A 26,467-nucleotide genomic window follows, 5' to 3' on the forward strand; every position below is an offset into this window, starting at 1 on the left:
GGATGTTCTTTACTGGCTTGCTTCCCCTGGTTTGCTCAGCCTGCTCTCTTATAGAACCCAAGACTACCAGCCCAGAGATGGCACCACCCATAAGGGGACCTCCCTCCTTGATCACTAATTGAGAAAATGCCTTACAGCTGGATCTCATGGAGGCATTTCCCCAACTGAAGCTCCTTTCTCTGTGATAACTCGAGCTGTGTCAAGTTGACACAAAACTAGCCAGTACAGATGCTGATATTAATGTGTGAGGAAAAAAAAGAGGTTGTGGCTTAATTGTGACATTTCTGTCAAGTTGACAGTCTGTTTTGCTGGCTAGTTTCTTGCCAACTTGACATAAGCTATAGTTGTCTGAAGGGAGGGTGCCTCAATTGAGAAATGCCCCTGAAAGGCCAGACTGTAGGCAAGCCTGTAGGACATTTTCCTGGTCATGTAGGAGGGCCCAGCCCATTGTGGGTGGTGCCACCCCCAGGCTGGTGATCATGGCATTATAAAAAGCAGACTGAGCAAGCCATGGAGAGCAAGCCAGTAAGCAGCCCTCCTCCATGGCCTCTGTCAGCTCCTGCCTCCAGGCTCCTGCCCTGATGTCCTTCCTTCCCACATTGCTTTTGGTCATGGTGTTCACCACAGCAACAGAAACCCTGAGCGAGCAGGTAAGGAAGGGGTGGGTCCTGGGTGGGTGGTTCTGCAAGGAGCTGTGGAGCCAGGAATAGAACCTTGAGGTTTGGTCAGAGCCTGTGGAGAGGAGTCTAACAGAGAAAGGGAGAATGTGAACAGGCCTGAGGACCAGGTTCCTGAGGTCTGGGTCCAGCAGAAGCATCCTCTCTGGGCACAGACTCACATGAGGGTCACATCAAAACCAGTGGGGCAGTTAAGAAAGTTTTGAAATAGATGAGATTGATATTTAATTCAGTAGGCTCTTAATAAAGCAGGCAACCCTCCTCTGTGAGTGGTGTGAGGTGTGTGGGGCTTTTCTTGTCCTCTTGATTCATCACCTGGTGACCTTAAGAGAAAACCTTCAGGGCCCCAGGATAGCCTTCAGAGCTGATCTAAGCTATAACATCCCTGGCTTGGGCTCTTGCCTGCTCTGTGGCCTTCAGACATCATTGCAATGAAAGGGGTGTGTGTGTGTGCATGCGTGTGTGCACGTGCGTGTGTGTGTGTGTGTGTGTGTGTGTGTGAGAGAGAGAGAGAGAGAGAGAGAGAGAGAGAGAGAGAGAGAGAGAGAGAGAGTGTGTGTGTGTGTTGTTTTGTTCGACTGGCCTTGAACTCAAGATTCTCCTGCCTCTGCCTCCTGAGTGCTGGAATTAAAAGCGTGCACCACCACCACCAGGTTTGAGAAATATTAAAAATAAATTACATCCAGTCCACCCCTCCATACCTACTACAGGCTCTCAACTTGGGGACTCAAATACCTGTAGATGCAAACTGTTCAAAAGCAATCATTTCACATAGAGCATGGTCTGCACTGAACTTCCATGTGCCCCCCCCCGCCCTATTTCCTTTAACACAGCATGGCAGCCACTGGTGTAGACTCTTGCATTGTACCATGGGTGAACACGAAGTACATAGGAAGGTGTATGGGGTTCTGTGAAGATAGTTTGGAGGACTTTTAGTGTTGGTGATGCTCAGTGTTTGTGGGGGTCCTGGAACGCACCCCCACCCCCACATCAGTACCAAGGAACTCCCTTTCTCCTGTGTGCTCATGTGTGTATGTGTTCATGTGTGTATGGGCTTAGGGAGGGGCCTGTTTTCTGGTCACACAATCAGAGAGGCAGAGCCTCTCCTGGTCCATCTCCTCCTTAGATCAACTGGACTGGCCAGAAAAGAACAAGGCAGCCAGGTGAGCATCCACATGAACTGCCACACCCAACAGGACACTGTGAACGGGAGGTACTGCTGGGTCGCCTGGTTCACTCCCACAGTCTGGGGCTGTATGGAGGAGGTCAAGCCATGGACTGACAGGTGAGGGTCACACTGGGAGCGGGGGCTGTCATACGGAAGCCTGCAACAGGTCAAGCTGCAGAAAAGCCTATGGGTTCTTCAGTTGCTCCAGCAGCTGCACTGCTGGGTGTCTCCTCCAAGAGCAGTAAAGATGCACGAGCCCAGAGAACAGCTCAGTGAAATGCAAAGACCATGTGTCACTGCACAACTCCAAGTGTGCATGTGCAGAACAGCCCCCCCAGCCCCCCCCACCCACCACCACATGATGCAGATCAGAGGCTGCCGGCCCAGGGAGGGGTGCTGGCCAAAGCACACCAGGCATAACTGATGTGTAAATGCTGGCGGCTGCCCAGTTCTGAGAATATCCTGATAACCCACGAATGAGACAGTGGGTGGGTGGTGTGCCTTGTGTCTGCTCTCAGAGCTGTGCACATGGGATTGAAGATGGCCACTGTCACACAGATGATGCCATCCTCTGGTGTGCGCAGCACTGCCTGACTGGTCTCCATCAGTCAGGATCCACAGTCAGTGGCGGGGGACTTGGTGATTCATGTCTGGAGTTACTAAGGAGACTGCAGACACAGAAGTGCTTCACATGGTGGCACTGGCTGCAGGCCTTGCCCAGGACACAGGCGTGGAACCCAGGGCCTTGCTCAGTAGCGGGCTGCTACTGCTGAGCCACAGAACCAGGGTGTCACCATACCCAGTGATTGTCCTAAGCAGCTCTCTCAGGATGGTGACCCACACCACCCAATGCTGTCTCCGGTGCACTCTGAGATGGGCTTAAGCCACCACAACCCCCAGGGGAAGAGATGCTTTGGCACTGTCCTTCCTCCCACGACCCCTCACCTGGCCTCCTGCAGCCCTGGCTGCCCCAGTAGTGACCCCAAGGGAGGGACAAGCCCATAGTGGCAGGGCCTGAGTCTGCTCTATTCAGAATAAGAGCCCAGTCAGGTCATGTCCAGGCCACCTGCTGGGGTCTCTATAAATGCTGTGTACACAGTGTCCCAAAGAGAGGTGGTGACAACAGCTAGGCTCTCCTGCCATGGCCCTGTCACCTCAGTCTCAGGAACCTCCTGAAAACCCTCAACAGTGCAAGTCTGAGATAGGGGCACAGAGCATGTCACACACACACGCACGCGCACACACACACACACACACACACCCAAAAAAGGGAGAAGCAAGTAGCCATGTGCTGTAAGGACCTGCAGTTTATTTTGTGGGCAGCTGAGGGCGGAGGAACAGTGACCACACAGTTACTTGGTTTTGTTTTCCTTACTATGGGGAGGAAGCTGAGACGGGGTTCACTCTGCACCCCAGGCTGGACTCAGTCTTGATCTTCTGGCCTCTCTGGCTAGGATCAGGCATGGCCATAGCATATGTACAAGTGAAATGCGGAGTGTTTGGAGTGAATTTCTGAGATGCAGGTCATGGCTCTGAGGCAGGATCATGCTTAAAGGCTGGGACTAAACCAAGAGTTTCTTCCGTCCTCCTCCTGCTCCTCCCCTATAGGACGGACACTCGGAACCTCAGCATCCAGAGGCTGCAGGAGCATGCCCAACTATCCTGCCCCATTCCACCACATGCCAGCCTGGGCTGTGCACCTCACTCTGCACTCTGGGATGACTGTTTCCTCTTCTTTGGTTGCTGGGCCCCAGCCCCCTTTGCTCTAGCCCCGGGCTTCCTCCTCTTTCCAGGAGGCCCCCTTTGGCCAGCCTTCTCATTCGTTTTCCTGCTCCTCTTCCTCTTCCTTCCTGGGCCTGGGTCTGCACTTGAGGATTCTGCCTCACTCCCCGCTGTGGACAAAGTGAGGCATGTGAGCAAACTGCTGGGACAATATGGCATTTTTCAGTCACCTGACTCTTTAACTGCAGTGCCAGCACTGGGGACAGCACCAGCTATGGCTGCTGACCAGGGGGCACCCATTTTGTGTGAGCTTCATCCTGGGTACCAGGATGATCCTGGGGAGGGCTGGGCTCAGGAACTGATCTCCAGAAAGACCAGCCAGAGGGCAGGATGAAGGGTCCAGACATGGAGCAGGGTGTGAAGACAGATCGGGGGAGAGGTAGAGATGGCTATCCCACAAGAGGGCCAGGGGCCGTACCCCAGGACCAGCAGACATTAACTCAACCTGCTGGTCAGAGCTGAAAGACGGTGTCTGGGCTGAGGCTGGGGCCAGGCCAAGGGCAGGCTGGTGAGAAGATACTGCCCAGCTGGGACCAATATGTATGGGCCTCAGTGTGGAGATATCTGGGCCAGAGACAGGGTGAATGCAGTGGCCCTTGGCAGGGCAGATGGCAGATCCTAGGTTAGCATATGACCAGGTTAACCCATGAAAAGACTGTCAGCTCAGGTAGGGTCACCAACAATGCACAGCAGGTCCTGGATAGTCTTTAGCAAGAGTGTCATATACTAGCACATACACAGCAGGAAGGCCAGGCTAGAAGACCTGAAACTAACCGTTACATGGGAAGAGAGTTTCAGGACCACTAAGGAGACAGACGAGGCTCTCATTAAAGATGGCAAGAGGGTCAAAGAGAGGCGGTCTAGCCAGAGCACAGGCACCAGGGCTGAGGGTGGTCCCCAGGCAGGCAGGGGAGACAAGGGAGGTGAGCCAGCCTCCCAGGATCCTACCTTCCTTATTCTGGGGCTGAGGTTTGGGCAAGCGCTTCTTTTTCTTCTTCCGTTCCCTCCTCCCTTCCAGCATCTTCTTGTAGGCTTTTTCAGGGACATCATCCTCAGGGAAAGTGCCTGAGAACCAGGGTGGCAGTCAAGGTGCTGAAGGAATGGATCAGCTCCATTCTGCCAGGCCCGCTCACATACCAGACTCCACGTGTTCAGCAATGACCGTATCATGGTCCCCACAGACCCAGCTCAGGGCCAGGGAAATACGGAGGCAACCTGAGGCACATGTGCCATGCCACTGTCTATCCCAGCTGGGCAGTACAGCTTATGCTGGGAGCGCATGAAGCTACACACGCACAGTGGGGACTCGTGGGCACTGGTAAAACCCATCACACGCACAACACACAAACACTCTGGTGTGAGCTTTGTCTCCAAATGCTGGACACGAGCTCGTGGCCTGCAGGCAGCGTCCCTCAGTAAGCAGAGGAATAGTGAGTGCTGTGGAGCCTTTGAGCCCAGCCCTTCCCCACCAAGACACAGACCGCCGCAGACATCTTGCGTGCACACATGCACACAAATGCACATGTGTGTAGTGGGGGGACCACCTCAGTGGCTACTAGGTCCTCACCTCCAGCCAGCTCCCGTAGCCTGAAAGAGAAGACAGACAACATCAGGACTCAGCTAGTCTAGTCCTAATGGGGGACCAGCTCCTGACTTCCCCTTGCTCAGGCCACCTCACAGGACAACACATACGAGAGGCAGTGACTGCTATGAGGGAGGCAGCAGGGGTGAGGCGAGGCAGGCCTCCTGACTCACTTTTGGATCACTTTGTAGAGGCGCTTCCTGTTCTGAGAAGGGGTGCTCTGTCTACTGGCGAGCTTGAACAATCTGTTAGCAAGTGCCTCGTAGTCAAACTGTTTCAAAAGATGTGAGAAATACAAGATTCAGTCTGTGTCCACATGACCGAACACAAAACCCCACCTCCCTAGGCTGAGGAGACACATGGCCCTCACAGGCGCTCTCTGCTCGGCCACGGGACAGACTCATCTTGCTGAGCATCTGCCAGTAAAGCCTGCAGACACAGACTACCGCCCAGCAGGCATCACCCCTGCCCCAGGAAGCATCAGACTTCAGAAGGCGGCCTGCTCTCCAACTTCATTCCATTTCTTTTTGCAGCAGGGTCTTACTGTGTGGCTAGCATAGAGCTTACTTCTAGAGTGCAGGGATTAAAGTCCCTCTGACTTTAACTCCCAACTAGCCAGAGCAGACATGTAGGAAGAAACCAAATGAAAACACATCAACATATCCTATGTAACCCATAATACCCAAACCGACTCATGTGACCGGCTGTCGGCACTTACTGACCTTACTGGCATCTGCTGCCCTCTCCGATCCGCCTGACCCACTGAGCTGACTCAGAGCTATGACCCAAATGCAGATCACTAAGTCTGTGCTACCCTGTTCAAGGCCAGCACCCCAACAGTAGAGTCAGACCTAGTGGTGCAGGCCACCTGCTTAAAGCATAAGGAATGCCATAGGAGGGCAGCGGGCTGGCTTAGCCCTGGCATCAATCTCTTAGCAGCGACCAGGAGTTGCCCAGTGGCCTGTTACCCATCCTTCCCTGAAAGCCAGCCTCCAGGAAGGCTGTCTGCACATCCCTGTTGCTGTCCTTCCCTCTGACAGTGGGGCTGGAGGGTGGGGCTAACCGTGTGGCCCAGACATGGATGCCTACCTGGAGGACGGGGCCAGTGTTCTCCTCGTCATCCCACGCCTGCTCCTTATCTGCCTCAGGGCCAGCCCTATGTACGGTGCCTAAGAACAAATATGGAAACTGAACTCAAGGTACCATACCTAGTATAGGGGTGCCCCAATACCAACACCAAGCCACTGAGGACCCTGATTGTGCACTGACACAGGCTGGGGAGGGGACAAGCAGCTGGTCTCACGGGGGAGTGTAGAGATGAGGAAAGGCATCCTAGGAGAAGGGTATAGGTCAGTAGGTGCCTTGGGCAACAAAGGCAGATTGCAGGTATCCCAGCAGTGGATTAGGCCAGGGACCACTGGAGCGATGCTTGGCTTAGCTCAGAACACTGAGTTGAGCTGAGCTGTGTGCTCAGAACTGTGCCAGCAGTGCCTTCCTGGTGTGGAGCAGAGTTGAAACAGGGCCTTGTTGTGTTAGCTCCAGTGGCCTGGTTCTCCCTTGACAGCCCAGGATAGCCCTGAACGTGGGCAATCCTCCTGCCTCAGCCTCCCACGTGCTACAGTTATAGGTGTGTGCCCCCACAGCCCACTTAGCATAGCCTTAAGTGAAGGGCTTGTGGACAACAACAGTACTGTGAGACACTTTGGCAAGGACAACAGCTGCAGGATGGTTTGCTGTGCAGAGTGGCTGATGAGCCACAAGCAGGCATCAAGGGGTCTCCTCTGAGAAACTTTTAGGATGCCTGGGCTACCAAGAAAGAGAAGTTAAGAGAAAGACAGGCAAGACACACAGGATGCCAGGCAGTGTGCCTGCTGACCCACAAGAAGGGGGCCACCAAAGCTGAAAGAGGACCCTCACTGAGACTCCATGACCACAGTATCAAGACAAAGAAAACCAAGCTAGGGCCACTGCAACCAGAAGCCTGGCCCAAACCCAGAGCCTGTGAGGGGCCATTTACAAGGAGAGCGTGCAGCACATTCATTTGTCCCTCACTGCACTGTGGTCAGATGCCAACTGTCTGGCGGGCAGGGGCAGGGCAGGGCTGAGGGGCACAGAGGAAAGGTGACTGATGGAAGCGGATGGTCTAGGGGAAGGAACAGGGAAGGGCTTGGGTTTGACACAAGGTTAGAGTAGTTCCTAGTGCCTACGGCCAGAGTTCCATCCCCAATACCACCAAAACCACAAACAAACCAGGATGCATGCTCCTCTGTGAACAGGGAGGTCAGGGTACCACACAGGATCCAGGGAGCACTAGAGCCTTAGGTAGGAGCATTCTAGGAACCAAGCTAGAAGCTGGGAGCCGGGAGTCAAGTGCTGAGACAGACTTAGGAGTGTAAACCAAATGTTCTTCATGCCATGCAATACGGTGCTCTCCAGAGAACAGCCCAGAGACAGCTGCAACAATCCAGCAAGAGCCTAGGATAGGACAGGCTGGGGCCCCTCACCTGCAGGCAGCTTCTTGGGTGGTGTGTCTTGCAGACCCTGCTCACCCTCTGAGGACTTGTTACTGTCACCATCACCATCATCACCATCATCATCATCACCATCTGACAAGTCACCATCATCATCGTCTGCCACATCACCATCATCATCGTCTGTTGCATCACCATCATCACTGTCTGCCGCATCACCATCATCACCATCTGACGCTTCACCATCATCACCGTCTGACGCTTCACCATCATCACCACCTGATGCTTCACCCTCTCCACTCTGTGCGTCCAGTTCATTCATGAGGTCTTCTATGGCCAAGGGAGCCTGTTCCACAATCGTCTGAAAGATGCTCTGAATGATCTTATGTAAAACCAGGGAACTGAGGGTGAAGCAGAGGTCAGAGAACTCATTAGCATACCACACTACCCTCACAACATGGAAGGCCAATGGCCACTGCAGCCTGAGGGGAAGGGGTGCTGCCCACCACTTACTCCTTAGTTCGGGCTGCTATCTGGCAGAAGGGGTCGATGAACTGCAGATTCTGGTCTGCGGTGAGCTGTGGGGAAACCAAGAGATGGGAAGTGTATTCAAATGCTGGGCACATGCACTGTATGCCACAGCCCTCACCCTCACCCGCCTCACCTCTGCAGCGCCCACTTTGGCCAGTTCCTCCAGAAAGATCTCTAGGAAGTGGCTCTTCACCCCACTGGGGGCCTGGCTGTCAGGGTTCAGTATCTCCGTGGTTAGCAGCTCCAGTAGCTGCTCAATCTGTCTGAAGAGAGAGAAAGAAAGAACAGTGTGGCTGCCATGGGGTCTCAGGTCTGTGGTGCCCCGCGCTCTCTACATGGGTTCTGGCAGGAACACACATGTGCAGGCAGGTACGGTCATCCAGGAACACACCTGACCTTTCGTACCCATATGCAGAGACCCAGGTAGCTCTGGGTCTGAGCAGCACAAGGGGGTCCTGCTGGCTCAGGTCTGTGTGACATGTGACACTGGAGTCTGGCTCTTGGCCACAAATATACTACCGAATATACCGGAATACTCATAGGCCTTTTGTATCTTTAAGACACAGTGGAAATATGGCCCCTGAGGTGCTCTGCTGGCCGATCCTCACTGCTTGGAAAAGGTATCACATCAGGACAGACCAGAGGCAACGAGGAAGGTGTACCACCAAGGGCTGGGGCCACAGGCCCCCGACGGGCTCCCCAAGCCCTGCCGTATGATGGTTGGTTGGCAGCATGAGGAAGCTATGCAGCTGTGACCCTCCCAGGCACACAGGTTACACTGTCTCAGAGCCCTGGAGCTAGTACCAGAGGACAAGGAGCCCTTGGCACTCGGTGCACATGAGACTCCTAATCGGGTGACAGTGTAGTCTCAGTGCCACCTGGAACTGTGGCACGTGCTGCCTAGGGAACCCCTGGATGGCTCCAGTAAATGGTCACCAACCCCAGAAGGGAAAAGCGATAGTTTACCAGGCTCAGGGGGAAGGCAGCCAACAGCAAAATGAGGCATAAAACCCAGCGAGAGACCAGAGTTAGGGGAGCTCCAGATGACACTACTCTACGTGGCAAACACCGGGAACGCCTGAGCCAGGCTGTACCACATCAGACACACACACACTGAATGTTTTGTCTTCCAAGGCCAGGGAGGGATAAGGGCCCTTCAACACTGTTACCACTAGGAAGTTGCAACAGTAAATCAAAGAACACTAACCAAATTAAACATGTCACCATAAAGTCTGTGTAAGTCACTAGCAACCTACAATGGAGCCCTGAAATGACTAAGAGACAACACAGGTCTCAAAGTCCCCAACAGCGATTAAAAAAGAAGTTGCTCAAAACCACAGGCAAGAGAGCCCTGAAGCAGAAAAGCTCACTCAGCCCAGCCCAGCCCAGCATGCACTCATTCTGAGTAGAGGCGGAGGTAGAGGGGGTATGCGTGTGCGTGTGCGTGCGCGCGCGTGTGTGTGTCTAGCTTTCACAGTGGATGTTTGATCTTGCCTGGTGGCCCCAGGCAAGCTCTCTGACAGCACTGCTGACAACTTTCAATCACATGTAAAGTTCTTGTCTTGGCCTTTCTCCTCTTGTTACCATCACCCGGGCAAAACAAAAGAAAAAGAAAAAAAAAAAAAACCTCCTTGTGGGTGCCATGTAGACACGCCTGCACTGCTCTGCAGGATTTCCAAGTCAACTACTGTTGGGGTTGATCTTACTCCTCGTACTTCAAAACAGGTCACATGAAAACATTCAGGCCAGGCGTGGTGGCGCATGCCTTTAATCCCAGCACTCGGGAGGCAGAGGTAGGTGGATTTCTGAGTTCGAGGCCAGCCTGGTCTACAAAGTGAGTTCCAGGACAGCCAGGGCTAAACAGAGAAACCCTGTCTCAAAAAACCAAAAAAAACCCCAAACAAACAAACAAAAAAACAAAAGCCCATTTTGTGGTGTAGGACTCTGGCTACCACAAGGCTTGGAACCTGCTGCCCAAGCTTAGTCAGGTGAGCAGGCAGCACCTAGGGGTTAGCTCTCTACCTGGGTGTCCCAGAGGCCAGGAGTAGAAGCCCAGGGGAGTGGAAACTGCAGCCACAGAAGTCAAGATCAGATAGGAACACAGCCAACCATTGCTTGGAGGACATGGGCCAGCCCACCTAAGCACTGTGGTCAAAAGCAAGGGGCCAGATGAACAATGGCCACCGGCAGCACTGCCCACACCATACACCTGTTAAAACAGAGGCCTTTGGGGGCTAGAGAGATGGCTCAGAGGTTAAGAGCACTGATTGCTCTTCCAGAGATCCTGAGTTCAATTCCTAACAACCACATGGTGGCTCACAACCATCTGTAATGAGATCTGACGCCTTCTTCTGGTGTGTCTGAAGACAGCTACAGTGTACTCATAGACATAAAATAGATAAATCTCTTTTTTTTAAACTGCCTTTGGCAGTTGGCAGGACACGTGTTATGACCAACGCACACGGTTCTGCCCAACTATAGAAAACTGGGATGGCACAATTGGAGAAGACAGCATCATCTGAACCATTTCACTTCATAAAATTATCTTCATTCAGCACCACTTGTGCTACCAAGTGATGCAAAGGCCACCTGCTTACAACAAGGCATCACAAGAGGACCTCGGGATTCCTGGGATGAGCCACAAGATGGAGGTCCCGTCCCTCAGCTGCCTGGGAGCTGGGAGTCCGACTTTCAGGGCGGACCCACCTCTCATCCCATCCACGGACTTTCACAGCCTTCAGTGACTCACTGAGGACCATCCTCATGAGCTAGGACACAAAAGAAACGCACGTTAGTAAGAAGACAGCCAACCCATTGAGCTTCCCTGTGTCCCAAAGCCTCCTGAGGGTAAGGCCTTTGTCTGTCCCAAAGGGCATGACTGGGCCTTGGAGATCAAAGCTCTGCACTTGGCTTCGTGAGCAATGGAAAGCCAGGCTCACCTGAGTGAGCAGAAACTACAGACTAGAGCTGATCGGGATGGTCTGGGCATGCACTGGGCTCTTCCCAAAGGAGGCGGAGTTACTACAAAGCCAAGGCTACAGCTGAGCCTCACAATTTTTGAAAAAAAAAAAAATTCTCTCAAAAAAGGAATTGGGCCTTGTAAAGCAATTCATTGGCCGAGAGGAGCACGACACAGGAGAAGAAAGAAAGCAGGCGACACACTGCAGACCAAGGGCCAAGTCCCCAGTCAGAAGAGGATCTTCACAGATAGGGGTGATTAAGTCCCCTTTCTGCCTTGTGCTGGGCCCAGGGCTCACTGGTGGTCAGAATGGCTTTACCTCCTCTAGGAGGGCTGAGGCAAGGCTCCTGCTTTGAACTCTTACTGGCCCTTAAGATGGGGGTACTCCGAGCTCTAGCAGCCCTGCATCCAAGTACATGGCAAACCAGGCCTGGCCGAGTCCTTCACCCCGGGGCTTGTGGGTCACCTGCTCTGGTGCCACACTGTCTCACCATGTAGAACTTATCCAGGCGCAGTCTGTCAATGCCCACCCACTCCCGGATCATGGTCTGCCAGAAGGCCCTCAGGAACTGGTGCTCTAGGACAGAGAGAGAGGACACACACATCAACACCAGAGCCGTGGGGAGGGAGAGGGGGGACATCACAAACCCACAGAACTCCCTCATTCATTCACAGGGCTCAGAAGTGAGGGTTTCCAGGCTCCACGGGGGTTGGGGGGCACAAAACACGCTCAATCAAGCTCACTCTGTTCTCTGAACAAATGCACAAAGAAGGGAGTATTGGGAAAGGAGTGACTACTGGGGACATATCCTCCCTAGGCCTCTTTGTCCCTGCCTTGGCTTGGACTAAGGCCCTCCTGATACCCAAGCTAGACCTTCAGCAGAACTGTAGGCAGAGACCTGGCGCTTGCCCAACTAGATCCATTAACCCTGCAGGGAACAGATTGAGTCAGATATAGGATGCAGAGTCTGAACTGTGCCCCTAAAATCTCATAGAGAAGCTCTAAACCCTTGGCACTTCAAAAACGTACCTGGAGTGAACAGAGGGGCCATGTTCAGGGTACTAAAGCAGGTCTTGAGGGTGGACCCACCTACTCAGAGTCAACCAGAGAAGGCACCATCCGTAAGGCAGGAGGACCCAGCCCTGGGCAGCCTTGGTACTGGGACACAAGGAAGGCAACTCCGCTTCTCTACCAAACTCTCCGCCAGCAAAGCGCTGTTTGTATGTCTTAGTCCTGGTGGCCTGGTCACCAGATTACCAGGTGGTCACTGCAAAGCTGCCAGTCCTTAGAGAGCAGGGAGCTCAGATCTGTCTCTTCTACACACAGTTAAAGAGACCCTGAAGCCACGATACACATCGAGATGCCAGTGCCCAGGGAAGTAGAAGGAGGAAGATCCCAAGTTCGAGACCAGCCTGAGAGACACAGTAAGAACCTGTCTTCAAAAAGGGGGGTGGGAGGAGGGATTCTCCCAAACTGAGGTGTGCATGTATCCCACAACTTGCCAGCTTCAGTCTAATATAGCTAAATCCCAGCTTGCTGAGGACTGGAGCCAGCAGGAGCATCCGGCTTCCCTGTCAGGACTGCCCTCAAAGCAGCACAAAGAGGACTCAGATGTGCTATGCCCAGGGCTACGCTGCCCTGAGGCAGGGTCTGGATCTCAGGATGTTTAAAGGCTGCCTAAGTGATTCCATCAGGTAGGCAGGACTCGGGATAGGAATGGGAAACACAGGAGCTAGAAAACACCCAAAGACGGCAATTCTCAATCTGTGAGTCTTCACCCCCTTTGGAGGTCCAATGACTCTGTCACATGGGTCACCTAGGGCCATTGGATATTTACATTACAGTTCATAACAGTAGCAAAATTACAGTTACAAAGTAGCGATGAAAATATCTTAACAGTTGGGGTGGGGGTGGGGCATCCTGACAGGAGGAACTTTTTAGAGGACAGCGGCATTAGGAGGCTTGATGACCACTGTACTTAAGAGAAAGGGTGTCATGGTCATCAGCTAAAACACCACAGGGATCGTGACACCGGCTGTCATAGGCCATACCACTGCCTTTCACTCTTTAGTCACGTCTGTTTGGTAAACTGAGGGAAGCTGGCTGGGCACTGGGCTGTGTTCCATGCCAAGAGCATCCACACAGCCGTCTCCCTGCAGCCTGTGTGAGGTTTGAGAGCACGCTACTGCATCGGTCCCTCTGGATCTCAGTGACTCTGGTGTCAGCAGGGCCGGGCCTGGCTTCCGCTGGGTACTCACGTGCCTCCGTAGTGTGAAAAGCATGGACAAGCTGGGCAATGGTCCTTCCTAGTTCTTCCTGTGAGGGAAACAGGAAGCACACCCTCAGGCCCTGAAGCACTGTGGCTCTGATAGCCAACACTACCAATGCCCTCTCACTTCAAAGGACCAGTTGGCCTTGGCTCCTTGCTTGCAAAAGACCTACTATGCAGGAGACATCCCTTTCTCTATAAACAGCAGGAGTCAGTGCTGGCTATGTTAAGGGGTGGGGGTGGAGCATTACACACATGTCCCTCAGTCCCCCACCAACTCCTGAGAGGGTTCTTCGGCTACCTTCTCGGCCACCCACCTGCTGGAGGGGCTTGTCCTGCATCCACATGCAGTAAAACAATCCTTTCCATACTTTTAACAGCTCATCTGGGGTGAAGCCACCTGCAGCACAAGAGCAATGGTGAGACTCAGTGAGCCCTGGGACCTACCTTCCCGAGCCAGGAAGGAAACACGACTGACTGAATTACTCTTAACAATAATATGATTGGGGGCTGGAGAGATGGCTCAGCGGGTAAGAGCACTGACTGCTCTTCCGAAGGTCCTGAGTGCAAATCCCAGCAACCACAAGGTTACTCACAAACATCCGTAATGAGATCTGATGCCCTCTTCTGGTACCTCTGAAGACAGCTACAGGGTACTTATTTATAATAATAAATCTTTGGGTCAGACGGAGCAGGGACTGAGTGAGCTGGGCCGACCTCAGTGAGTGGGGCCAACTGGAGCAAGCAGAGGTCCTAAATTCAATTCCCAACAACCACATGAAGGCTCACAACCATCTGTACAGCTACAGTGTACTCATATACATTAAATAAATAGATAAATAAATAAGTCTTTAAAAAAACAATAATATGGGCCGGGCGTGGTGGCGCACGCCTTTAATCCCAGCACTCGGGAGGCAGAGGCAGGCGGATTTCTGAGTTCGAGGCCAGCCTGGTCTACAAAGTGAGTTCCAGGACAGCCAGGGCTATACAGAGAAACCCTGTCTTGAAAAACCAAAAAAAAAAAAACCAAAAAAAACCAAAACAATAATATGATTGGGCAGCCAGCCCCTACCTCAAAACATTCTCCAACAGAACTGCCATAACGGTGCCTGGAGGAACCCAACCCCCCAGCAACTTCATGCACCAGCAGACAGGTTATCAGTCCCACAGGGTTAAAACTCAGAACCTCCTCAACACTTTCGGAACCGAGTGATGGCCCATTGTTAACGCAGTGATTAATTAAGCCAGTGTCAGACCAAGGGACTATAGCTATTATATGGCATTTCAGAGATTAAACGGTGAAAGTTATTCATTCAGGCTAGCAAAGGACATCACCACCATTTAGCGAGACGCATTCCCCACGTTGGGGGTCTCTGACTAGAGCGTGAAAAACTGCCCTGGGACACTTCCTAAAGCATACAGCCTTGACCTCGCCCAAACCACTTCTCAGGGAATCTGTAATTTGCATCCGCGGATGGATATCGAAAAGCAAACGACATCACCACCATTTGGCGAGGCGCATTCCCCAAGCTGAGGTTCTCTGACTAGAGCGTGGAAAACTGCCTTGGGACACTACCTATAGCATACAGCCGTAACCTCGGCCAAACCACTGCTCAGGGAATCTATGATTTGCATCTGCGGAGGGATATCCAAGAGACGCGGAGGCTGATGAAAGGGGGTCGCTCACCGAGGACCTGAAGCATAGAAACCGCTCAGCAAAATGCGCATCCTGGGAACCGGGTGTCGAGGACACACCTTTAAGAACAAGGGACACCGGTAAAGGCCGGCGGAAGAGCACCAGCAAGCTACAGGAGGAGGAAAAGTGCGCAGTCCGATCGTGTCAACCTAAGCCAGGAGAACCGCAGACGAAGGCCGGATCCTGCGGGGCCCACGCAGCGGAGCTCGCCCGCCCTCCCGCCCGCGTACCTGTCGCCCGCTGCGACCTGGCCTCGATGTACTTCCTCAGCTTCCGCAACGCGCGGTCCCGCGTCACCTGTTCATTGCCCGCCAGGCGCTGCGCCAGCTGGATCTCCGGCGGGAGCGGCACTCCGGGAACCATGGTGAGGAGGACCCTGAGACCACGCACTGGACGCTTCCGCTGGGGCGCTCGAGTGACGACACGCGCGCGTCACCACGGTAACGTCACACCGAGGCGACACCACCCAGCTAGACGTCAAACGTCCTGGGCGATGCCGGCGTGTGCTACCGCCTCTCAGTGGCCCAGAGGCGCAACTGCACCCCGCAGGGAGGAAGATGGCCTGGTGTAAGCCTGGGTCATCTCTGATTCTTGAGAGGGTTAAAGCATTGTCTTGGGTTCGCCCTCCTCTTTACTGCAGCAGGAGTGGCTGTATTATAAGAAGATCGTGATGTGGCCCAGCTTGTCCTCAACTGTAACACTCAGCAGGACTGCGTGGAGCTGCCCTTGGCCCAGCATCCTGAGCCATGTTGGGGGGTGGGGGGAGGTTGCATGTGTGCGTGAACCGGGCAACGCTGAGAACTATGAGCTTTACCCGAAACACTCTCCCTGATCCCTAACACCCTAGTCCTCAGGGAAATCCACCCCACCAAGCCTCTTGTAAAACATCCACTTTCCTGGAGAGAGAAAAGCAAGAAGGCTGTCATGATCCAGATTATGGGACAGGGTACAGGCTCCTATCATGAAGATAGGCAGGCAAATACACACACTAGAGAAAACAGAGTGAGCGTGCAAAACTTGAGTGTGCCCTGGTTCAAGAAATGTGTGGTGACAATCATTTGGAACACAATTGGGAAAATTTTCCATATCGCCTAAGTTCTGAAATGTCAGATTAGAATACGGAACAATTACAGGTTTCATTGGTGTGACCATGGTGTTTTTCCAAGACCACCAGAAGTCTGATGACTTGCTGGGGAAATTCCCAAGACCAGTGGACATTTGGACTTAGTGGTACCATAACATTCCCAGTTCGTTGCCGCACCATAGGCCAGCTAAGCCCAGGATTAAAGTGTCAGGCAAGGAAGATGGCTGTATTTGAAAAGCTAGATGCTGGAAAAGATGGACGGTTGTTCAAAGTCTGACTGAAGAGGAATAAGCAACTGGAGTGAGAGAGGGCATGTCTAAGCACTATGACAGGAACGTAGACAAGTCTGTACTTTCCATAACATCAGAATTTACTGAATAACAAAAAAGTTGATAGGCCACATCAATGTTATGGCCACAATTTTTCAAGTCATCCCAGTTTCTTTGACTTAGGCAAGCTATCTTTGTTGTTTATCTTTATTTTATTTATATGAGTATTTATATGAGTTACTGTCTTCAGTCATGCTAGAAGAGGGCATTAGATCGCATTACAGATGGTTGTGAGCCACCATGTGGTTGCTGGGAATTGAACTCAGGACCTCTGAAAGAACAGTCAGTGCTCTTAACCACTGAGCCATCTCTCCAGCCCTAGGCAAGCTATCTTAAACTACTAATATTAACTATCAGACTCTACTTACACATCGCACAGTAAATATGTCTACCCATACATATGTGTATATGCCAAGTCCTGCTTGGATTGAGTACTGAAACCCAACTAAGAGAAGTAAAGGAATACAGGACAGACACACAGACAGAAAAGGTGGATGCAGATGAGGTGTGAGCACTCTGATCAGGGCACTTACTATTGCAACTTGGAACCTCGGGTTGTTTATTATGTATCAGCCAGGGGGAAGAGGACCTGGTCCTAAACATCCAGTCATGGATGCTTTTTAAGTCTACAAATCTCAAGAACAAAGATGGTAATTAGTCAGTGCCGTAGTTAGGGTTTCCATTGCTGTGAAGAGACACCATGACCTAATTAATTGGGGCTGGCTTACAGGTTCAGAGGTTCAGTTCATTATCATCAAAGAGGGAGCCTGGCAGCCTCCAGGCAGGCATGGTGCAGGAGGAGAGTTCTACATCTACATCTGAAGGCTGCTAGGAGATGACTGGCTCCCACGTGGTTAGGAAGAGGATCTCAAAGCCCACCCTGACAGTGACACACTTCCTCCAACAAGGCCACACCTACTCCAGCAAGGCAAAGGCAACACCTCCTAATAGTGCCAGTCTCTATGGGCTGAGCCTATTCGAACCACCACAGTCACCAATTTGCTTTTGAAAGAGCAAATCTCAAGAACAAAGATTAGTATTTGCTTGGGCCAGGCTTGCCCATAGTCAGCTGCCCAAGTCCAACTTTTGGAATGTTCCACAATGGACAGGTCGGAGTGGGTAGCTGCTCCCTGGCTTTACCTATTCCCAAACTCCAGGTCATGGAAGAAACTATTATTTGTCTGATTCCTGTAGACACCAGGGTTGGGTGACATCAAACAGGAGGCCAGCCAGGATCCAGACTAAGTGCTCAGCTTCAGTACAGCCTGCTACAGGGGAAGGACCCAAAGAAAGGTCTTCCAAAGGAGGAGAGGTGTAGGCTGAAGGACAGGTCAGCCAGGCCCAAGTTTACCTGAGTGATTTGGAGTGGGTCCTTACAGGACAAATAAAGATGAGAGCTGTGGGGGGTGGGTGGCCTGGTGTCTGGGGACATGGGATCTAACATTTACAGCCATGTGTGCCGCATGTGTGTGTGTGCATGTGTGTGTGAGAGAGTGCCCTTGTGCATATGTGTGCGTGTATGTGTGTGTGTATGTGTGTAAAGAGAGAGACATATATAGATGATATATGGATAAATGATAGAGAGATAGGTAGATAGATGATTGATAGATAGATGATAGATATAGATAGATGATAGAGATAGATAGATGATAAATAGATGATATATGATAAATATTTAAATAGATTGATAGGTATTTAGGTAGATAGATAAATGGACGGATAGATAGATAGATAGATAGATAGATAGATAGATGATGGAAAGATTGGAATTATTTCACAGGGAAGGGAGATAGAGGAGACTCAAGGGATAGCAGATGCCGATTTCGAGACTCTGGGTGTAGTAGAACTAGGGTGGAGCCTCTTCTCTCTTATCAAGTAACCAGGAGTGAGTCTCAGAAGCAAGGGCAATACCCTGATTTATGTATGAGGGCGTCAGTAAGGTGCTGAAGAGCAATCTGAGAGAACTGAGTTAGCAGGCAGACTAGAGAGCAGCCTACAAGTCAAACGGTTGTTTAAGGCTGTGGTAATGCACTGTGAGCCAACCAGAGTTATGTAGTAAGGCCTTGTTACAAACAAACAAGCAAGCAAACAAACTCCATCTTTTGAAGGAATCATCACAAATATAGATCGGGGGTGCATGAAAAGCCCCAGGATTTCTGGTAACAAAATTTTTGAATAAAATTTTTTAAGATGGGTGAGGTCAGTAGGAGGCACTCCAAAGGTGTGTGTGTAATATGTATTGTGTGTATATATATATATAATATTTATATAGTATATTTATATATAGGATATATACATATATATATACACATATAAGGGAATATATATATATATATATATATATATATATATATATATATACACTTGGGGGAGGGCATAAGAGGGAGAGAGGTGAGTGGATTCACCTCGTATAGATGTCCTGTCCTGATAGTTAACTTTGTCAAACAGTTTGGAGCCCCAAGAACACCAAGTCACACACAGAGGTAGGTGACACACACTGGCTGCTACACAGGCTAAAATATCCCAAGACGGTTTCTGTCTTTGGACCTGGAGCGATCTAACTCCCAGTCACTGGTGTCACCAGTTGGACTTAGGACGCATAGGTGATGTTTCCTGCTGTGTGGGACTGTAGCTGACAGTTTTGCAGCCACAAGTCATATGTCTGTATGTGGCAATATCCTCTCAGATCCCATGAGGCTAGGCTCTCGTCCGTCCCTAGGCCTGATGAAGACAAGGCTGAATGTCAGGATCACAGGTCTTCAGGAGAGACAGAATTGTCTGACGCTAAGAAGCATTGAATCCCTGGATCCTGACACCCATCGACCTCAGGGGCTCCCCCCCTCCCTCCCTTATCTGTGGACACATTCCTCTATTTGGTTTGTTATGTAAATGAAAAAGTTGGAAAAGTTGAGGCTCTGTCTGTCTGCCTCCTCCTTCCCTCAGAAATCAGGCCACAACTCCGTGCACACCTCTCTTCACTTTCTATGGAGACAGCAGGGACTTGTAGGTAAGTGTCCTTCCTTACCTCTGCCACTCTGAACAAACAACTCTCCTCCTATGGACCCAAAGTTGGCTTTGAGTTATGGCCAGGTTCATCACCTGCTGGGAAGTTGTAAGAGATTTCGCTGATGGTGTTTTCTCTCTCTCCCTCTCTCTGTCGGCCCCCTCATGCTGTGCATTGAAGCTGTCTCTTTCCCTCTTTCCTCCTGTACCCTCCCCCACTTCTCTCTCTGCACCCCAGCCCCCAACCGCCCCCCCCCATACCCCTGTTTCATTAGCTAGCCCTGCCAGGCCTGGAGATCCATGTGCCTCTCTCTGTCTCCAGAGGGCTAGGGTGAAAGATGTGGGTCACCACAAGGCCTAGTCTCTGTAAGCAAGAGGAAGTCCCTACCTAAAGGAGCCCCTGGCACGTTTGACTGGCAACAGAGCCAGCAATGAAATGACAAACACATGTGCCAGAGCTGACTCATCACAACCGTGAGAAACAGGGGAAGAGACCAAGCCTAGAGATGAATGTTAGTAGGACATAGCATGAATCTCTGACAGAAAAGCTCATCAAAACAGCAATGCGGTACATAAAAATAGGTCTCAGAGTAGACTTGGAGAGCTAGGTGGCTCAGTTGTTGATGCACTAGCCTTGCAAGCTTGAGGACCTAAATTGGATTCCCGGTGCCATTAAAGAATTGCACATGGGGGCTGGAGAGATAGATGGCTCAGTGGTTAAGAGCACCGATTGCTCTTCCAGAGATCCTGAGTTCAATTCCCAGCAACCACATGGTGGCTCACAACCATCTGTAGCCGGGATCTGATGCCCTCTTTTGGTGTGTCTGAAGACAGCTACAGTGTACTCATAAATAAATAAATCTTAAGAAAAAAGGAATTGGGCACAAAGGCAGGTACTTATAACCCCAGTAACAGGGAGGTGAAGGTAGGCGGATTGCTAGGATTCAAGCTAGCCATTCTAGTCTAATCTTTAAGAATTTGGGTCATAGATGTCATACGCTTCCTAGGCAGGGATTTGTTATTTATTATTATTTTTGTAGTATTTATTGATTTTGGTTTTGTGAGACAGGATTCCTCTGTGCAGCCCTGGCTGTCCTAGAACTCACTCTGTAGACCATGCTGGTCTCAAACTCAAAGAGATCCACCTGCCTTTGCCTCCCAATTACTGGGTTTAATGGTGTGTGACACCACGCCCGGCTCGTTATAGTTTTTTTAGATAGTCTAGAGTAACTCAAAATTTCTGATCTTGCTTCAGCCATCTAAGTGCTGAGATGACACAGTCTGCTTCCATGGTTTCCAACGTGGGGGAGGGGGATTGGGAGTGTCTTGTCTGTTTGTCCATCAAACAGCCTTGGGAACAGAACACAGCCTTGGGAACAAAACACAGCCTTGGGTTAAGTGTGGAGATAGCTGCAGGAACTATTAGTCAGCCACAGAAAGGAGTGTGCCTTTCCACGTCCCCAGCCTCTTCTCCCTATGATTTCATGCTGACCCAATTCTTGCAGAACTGAGCGAAGGTTGGTGTGTATGGGCTTGTTTGTCCTGAGTTATATAAAAACAAGTGGAGCCAAGAGCCTGCTTGCTGTGATATCTTTAAGTCATCTTTTGGGCAGACTTGGTAGTAAAAACCTGTAATCCCAGCTACTCAGAAAGCCAAAGCTGGAGAATCTAAAGGCATGGGTAACTGAGTTAGATCTCGCTCAGTGCACAAGGGTGAATGAGTTCAAGGCCAGCCTGAGCAACTTAGACCCTGTGTCAAGATGAAAAATGAATTAAAGAGCCTGGGGTATGGCTCACTGGTAAAGGATTTGTCTAAGCTGGGCATGTGGTGGCACACGCCTTTAATCCCAGCACTCTGGAGGCAGAGGCAGGCAGATTTCTGAGTTCAAGGCCAGCCTGGTCTACAGAGTGACTTCCAGGACAGCCAGGGCTATACAGAGAAAACCTGTCTCGAAAAAACAAAAACAAAAACAAAAACAACAAAAAAAGGATTTGTCTAGCAAAGTAGGCAAGGAAGGGGCTGGGGAAATGGCTCAGTGGTTAAGAGCACTGGCTGTTCTTCCAAAGGTCATGAGTTTAATTCCAACCAACGGTGGCTCACAACCATCTGTAATTGGATCTAATGCCCTCTGCTGGTGTGTCTGAAGAGAATGACAGTGTACTCATATATACATAAAATAAACAAATAATAAATCTTTTTTTAAAAAAAAACATAGGCAAGGAATCTAGCCTTCTAAGGCCAGTTCTAGTTGTGAGGCCTTCCCCTCTCCTGCCTCCTCTACCCACACGATGACACACTGACGCCCTCACACAGTGAGCCCTGGATAAACAGCCTTGCTTGTTTTCTCTGGGGCTGGCCTGTCTGTTTCCACAGGTGTCTGCCTCCTACAGGGGAAGTGTGGGCACCCACCAGGCAGTATCAGCAAGGAACTGTCTGACTGCTGGGGAAATCTCAAAGGCACGATCCACACCGCACCTCTAGTCTGTCAGGAGCAGAGCCAGCAGCTGTAGCCAAGAAGGAAACTACCCCTCCGTGGTCGGCATCTCCTCACCTGCTTCCCTCCATGTTTCTAAGATTAAAACAAAACAAAACAAAACAAAACAAAACAAAACAAAACAAAACAAAACAAAACAAAACAAAACAAAACAAAAACCGTCTGGGGCTGGAGAGATGGCTCAGTGGTTAAGAGCACCGATTGCTCTTCTAGAGATCCTGAGTTTAATTCCCAGCAACCACATGGTGGCTCACAGCCATCTGTATTGAGATCTGATGCCCTCTTCTGATGTGTCTGAAGACAGCTACAGTGTACTCATATAAATAAAAATAGATAAATTATATATAAAAGAACTTCTGCCTATCTCTCAGTTCATAGCCACAAACACATAAAATGTCTCCCTGTGTGGTGGCTCAGGAGGCAGAGGCAGGCAGATCTCTGTGAGTTTGAGGCCAGCCTGGTCTACAAATGGAGTTCCAGGACAGCCAGTACAGTTACAAAGAGAAATCCTGTCTCAAAAAAAAAAAAAAAAAAAAAAAAACCAACCAACAAACAAAACAAAACAAAAAAAACCCCAAAAAGCAACCGACCCACCCAAACCTTGTTGCTGGCCCACACTCTCAGTCTGCAGTCTGAGGAAGCTGAGGCGGGAGCAACCTGAGTTCAAGACCAGCCTGACCTTCAGGGTCAAGTATCAAAATTAAAAACCAACAGGGGGTAGATAGAAGGTTCAGAGGGTAAAGTGCTTTCTGCACCAAGTGTGGTGACCAGAGTGTAGATTTCTCTAACACACATAAATGCTGGGCGGGCAATGTGCTTCTCACAGGGTGCAGAGCACAGTGGGCTTGAGTCCCTTGGAGCAGGCTGGCTATTTACAGTAGCCCCGGAACCAACTGGCTATCCAGACATTAGTAAGTTCTGAGAGAGCCTGCCTCACTGAGCAAGGTGGACAGCAAACTGAGCAAGCACTGGACCTCTACCTCGGGCCTCCCCACATGTATGCGAACGCAAATGCACACAGTACACCCACATATATGCAAACATGCACATGTGTGTATACATACACACACGAAGGGAAAAAAAAACAAAAAAACAAAACAAAATGTACACATTTGCTCCCTTGACTTACCCAGTCTTGTGAGCCCTCTGTCCCTCAGAGATGGCTCACATAGAGGGGTCCCAGCAAAGTCACTGTCTCTTTCCTGTGGTGCCCCTTGCCAGTCACCCCAGCGTAACCCCAGCATGGGAGGCGGCACCCTGATTGGCACAGATGTGTCCTGTTCTGCAACATGCTGGGCCTCTATTTCCTGTAGGTTTCCTTGATCGTGGGCAGAGCCAGGGGACCAACCCCAGCATCAGACAGGTCCCAACAGAGGACATGAGGGCAGGTGGAAGAGAGTCCTGGATGAATGAGTCAGAGATCATGACCGAGTTAATCTTGTATGTCTGACTGACTAGCAACCAAGATGTTTCATTATTTTACAGATTTCACCAAAAAGGGCAACCTTAAGATTTCAAAAGACATATAGATCATATCATTTTTGTCCCCGGACAAATGTTACAAGTATAGAGAGAATGGTCATTATCATACTCAAATCAATGTATACTACCTGAGCATTCATGACATATGACATTCCATTCTTCAGTGAACCATTAAACAGAGAGAAAAACATCTGAGTCAGGCTAAGCGAGCTCCCAAGCCTTGAACACTGCATAGTGATTGAGGTGCAGCTTGTGAGTTAGCCTGGTTTAAAGGTTAGAAAGCTCTCCCAGGCTGCAGGCTAGCCTGTTCTATTCATTTGTCTTCTCTGTGTCTTCTAGTTAAAAGACCTCATCATAACTTAAGGTGAGTCAGTCTGTTTATGATTGGTAAATTCTTATATTTCTTTTATATTATTTTTTTTTAAGATTTATTTATTTATTATATGTAAGTACACTGTAGCTGTCTTCAGACACTCCAGAAGAGGGTGTCAGATCTTGTTACATACAGATGGTTATGAGCCACCATGTGGTTGCTGGGATTTGAACTCCGGACCTTCAGAAGAGCAGTTGGGTGCTCTTACCCACTGAGCCATCTCACCAGCCCTATATTATTTTTATATCACCTATATATATTATCAAAGGTTGTTGTAGGCAAACTAACTTTGTTATTAAGTTTTCATTTCCCAGGGGCAGTGTCCTGTAGACTACCTATAGGAGGAAGCCGTTACCAACTCTGTTGTTTCTGAGTTTGCTCAGGGGCAGGTCCAAGGTCTTTGTCCATTTCACAATCTCCATGGCAAGGAAGATTCTCCAGTAAGGCCGGAGAATCTTTGAGAGCAGAAATCATTTTCTGGGGAAAAGACATAAATGAATCCGATTGTAGAAAGTTCCCCACAGATGCAACACGTAGAGATCAGAAACCCAGGTTAAAGACAGCACAGTGGCGAAGACAGCATCCGGCTCTGCTTCTCTGGACTGTGTCAAACAGCTTCCTGGCTCTCCATGGTTTTCACAATCAGGGCTATGCCAAGGCAGTAGACCAACAGACCCTTAACTGGGTTATACAGACTTATTATAAATAATATATCATAGAAATAAACACTTATTCTTTCTTTTTCTTCCAGAGAGTTACTAAGGTTGGGATTTAATCTACAATCAATTCAATCAATTCTTTATTATTATATGTATGTGTGCATGCATACATGTATATGTGCATGGGCGCACACATTGGAGCAAGCACATGGATACCAGAATTCAAACTCAATCATCATTCCTTAAGAGATGTCCACCTTATTTTTTGAGATAGGGTTGTTCCCTTGGATCTGGCTCATGGATAAGGATCAGGCTGCCTGTCCTGCCATTCCGGGGGATTCACCTGTCCTATGCAGGAACTGTAAGAGCCAGCCATCCCACCTGTCTGGATTTTTAAAAATGTGTAGAGGTGCTTTGCCTGTGTCTTAGAGTTTTGTTGTTGTTTCCTGGGAAGAGGCACTTCGACCAAGGCAGCTCTTATGAAAACATTTAAATTGGGCCTGTATTACAGTTTCAGAGGTTCAGTCCATTATCTTCATGCCAGGAAGCACCGTGGCATGCAAGTAGATGCGGCGCTGACTGGAGAAGGAGCTGAGACTTCTATATCTTGATCCACAGGAGCAGCATGAAGAAACTGAGACCTCAAAGCCTGCCCCAGTGACACTCTTCCTCCAACAAGGCCACACCTACTCCAGCAAAGCCACACCTCCTGTTAGTGCCCCTCCCTGTGGGAGAAAAGTCTATTCAAACAACCACATTGCACTCCTTGGCCCCCCACAGGCTTACAGCCATATCACAAGGCAAAGCGCATTTGGTCAACTTCAAAGTCCTGATAGTCTGTAACTTGTTTAAGATTTATTTATTTATTGTATGTATGCGAGTGCACTGTCACTGTCTTCAGACACACCAGAAGAGCACATCAGATCCCATTACGGATGGCTGTGAGCCACCATGTGGTTGCTGGGAATTGAACTCAGGACCTCTGGAAGAGCAGTCGGTGCTCTTAACCACTGAGTCATCTCTCCAGCCCCCCACCCCCATCAAACTTTTTTAAAATTCGAAGTTTAGAGTCTTTTCTGAGACTCATGCAATCTCTCAACTGTAAGGCCCTGTAAAAATCAAAATCAGAAAGCAGATCACATACTTCCAACATATAATAGCCCAGGATATCCATCACCATTCCAAAAGGGAGAAAGGGGAGCACAGGAAGGGAATACTGGACCAAAGCAAGACTAAAAACCAGCTGGGCAAAGTCCAAATTCTGCATCTCCAAGTCTGATGCCAAACTGCTCTTCAGACTTCCAACTCTTTCAGTGGTGTTGGCTGCAGCATTCATCTCTCTCCTGGGCTGGCTCCACTCCCTGTTAGCAGCTTTCCTCAACAGCTATCCCACGGCTCTGGTATCTTCAATATCTTGGGATCTCCGAGGTATCCAGGCTTCACCTTCATAGCTTCACATGATGGCCTCTCTAGGCCTCCATGCAGGGACATCCATGACACACACCTGGCCTCGGCAGCTTCCCTTGACCTCAGAGGGTGAGTCCATAACCCCTTTCTTCTACCCTTACCTCTAAAGGCAGAACCATGTGACCGAAGCTGCCAAGTTCTGCTGCTTGCTGAGGCCGGGACCTGACCCCCTGGTTTCCTTCACTGCCTATGCTTGGTTGTCCTGAAACTTGATCTGTAGACAAAGCTGGCTACTATACTACCGCTGGGATTAAAGGCATGCACCACCACACCTGGCTCTAAACTTCCTTTTAATTCCTTTTCACAGGTTGAAAGCTTAGCTGGGCAGATTCTTGCCCTGAAGTCACCACTCCCTTTTACATTTGGCTTTTCTTTTATCTGTTTAACTCCTTAAAAAACAGGATTTAGCTCCTTTCCACTTCCTGGTGCCCCCCTTTCT

General features: G+C 50.2%; 1 protein-coding gene across 1 annotated transcript; it reads right to left on the minus strand.

The window, feature by feature from the left end:
- Positions 1-3,132: 3,132 nt before the first annotated feature.
- On the minus strand, positions 3,133-15,586 carry Rrp1 (ribosomal RNA processing 1). Its single transcript, XM_021205021.2, has 13 exons — positions 15,367-15,586; positions 13,758-13,840; positions 13,430-13,487; positions 11,662-11,747; positions 10,918-10,979; positions 8,345-8,474; positions 8,194-8,258; positions 7,714-8,081; positions 6,299-6,378; positions 5,383-5,480; positions 5,195-5,214; positions 4,576-4,692; positions 3,133-3,737 (listed from the first exon to the last, which is right to left on the minus strand). Exons 1-13 carry the CDS (start codon positions 15,497-15,499, stop codon positions 3,547-3,549), a joined length of 1,491 nt encoding a protein of 496 aa, XP_021060680.1. The 5' UTR covers positions 15,500-15,586; the 3' UTR covers positions 3,133-3,546.
- Positions 15,587-26,467: the final 10,881 nt, after the last annotated feature.

This window comes from Mus pahari, chromosome 9, assembly GCF_900095145.1.
Source record: "Mus pahari chromosome 9, PAHARI_EIJ_v1.1, whole genome shotgun sequence".
Lineage (NCBI taxonomy): Eukaryota > Metazoa > Chordata > Mammalia > Rodentia > Muridae > Mus > Mus pahari.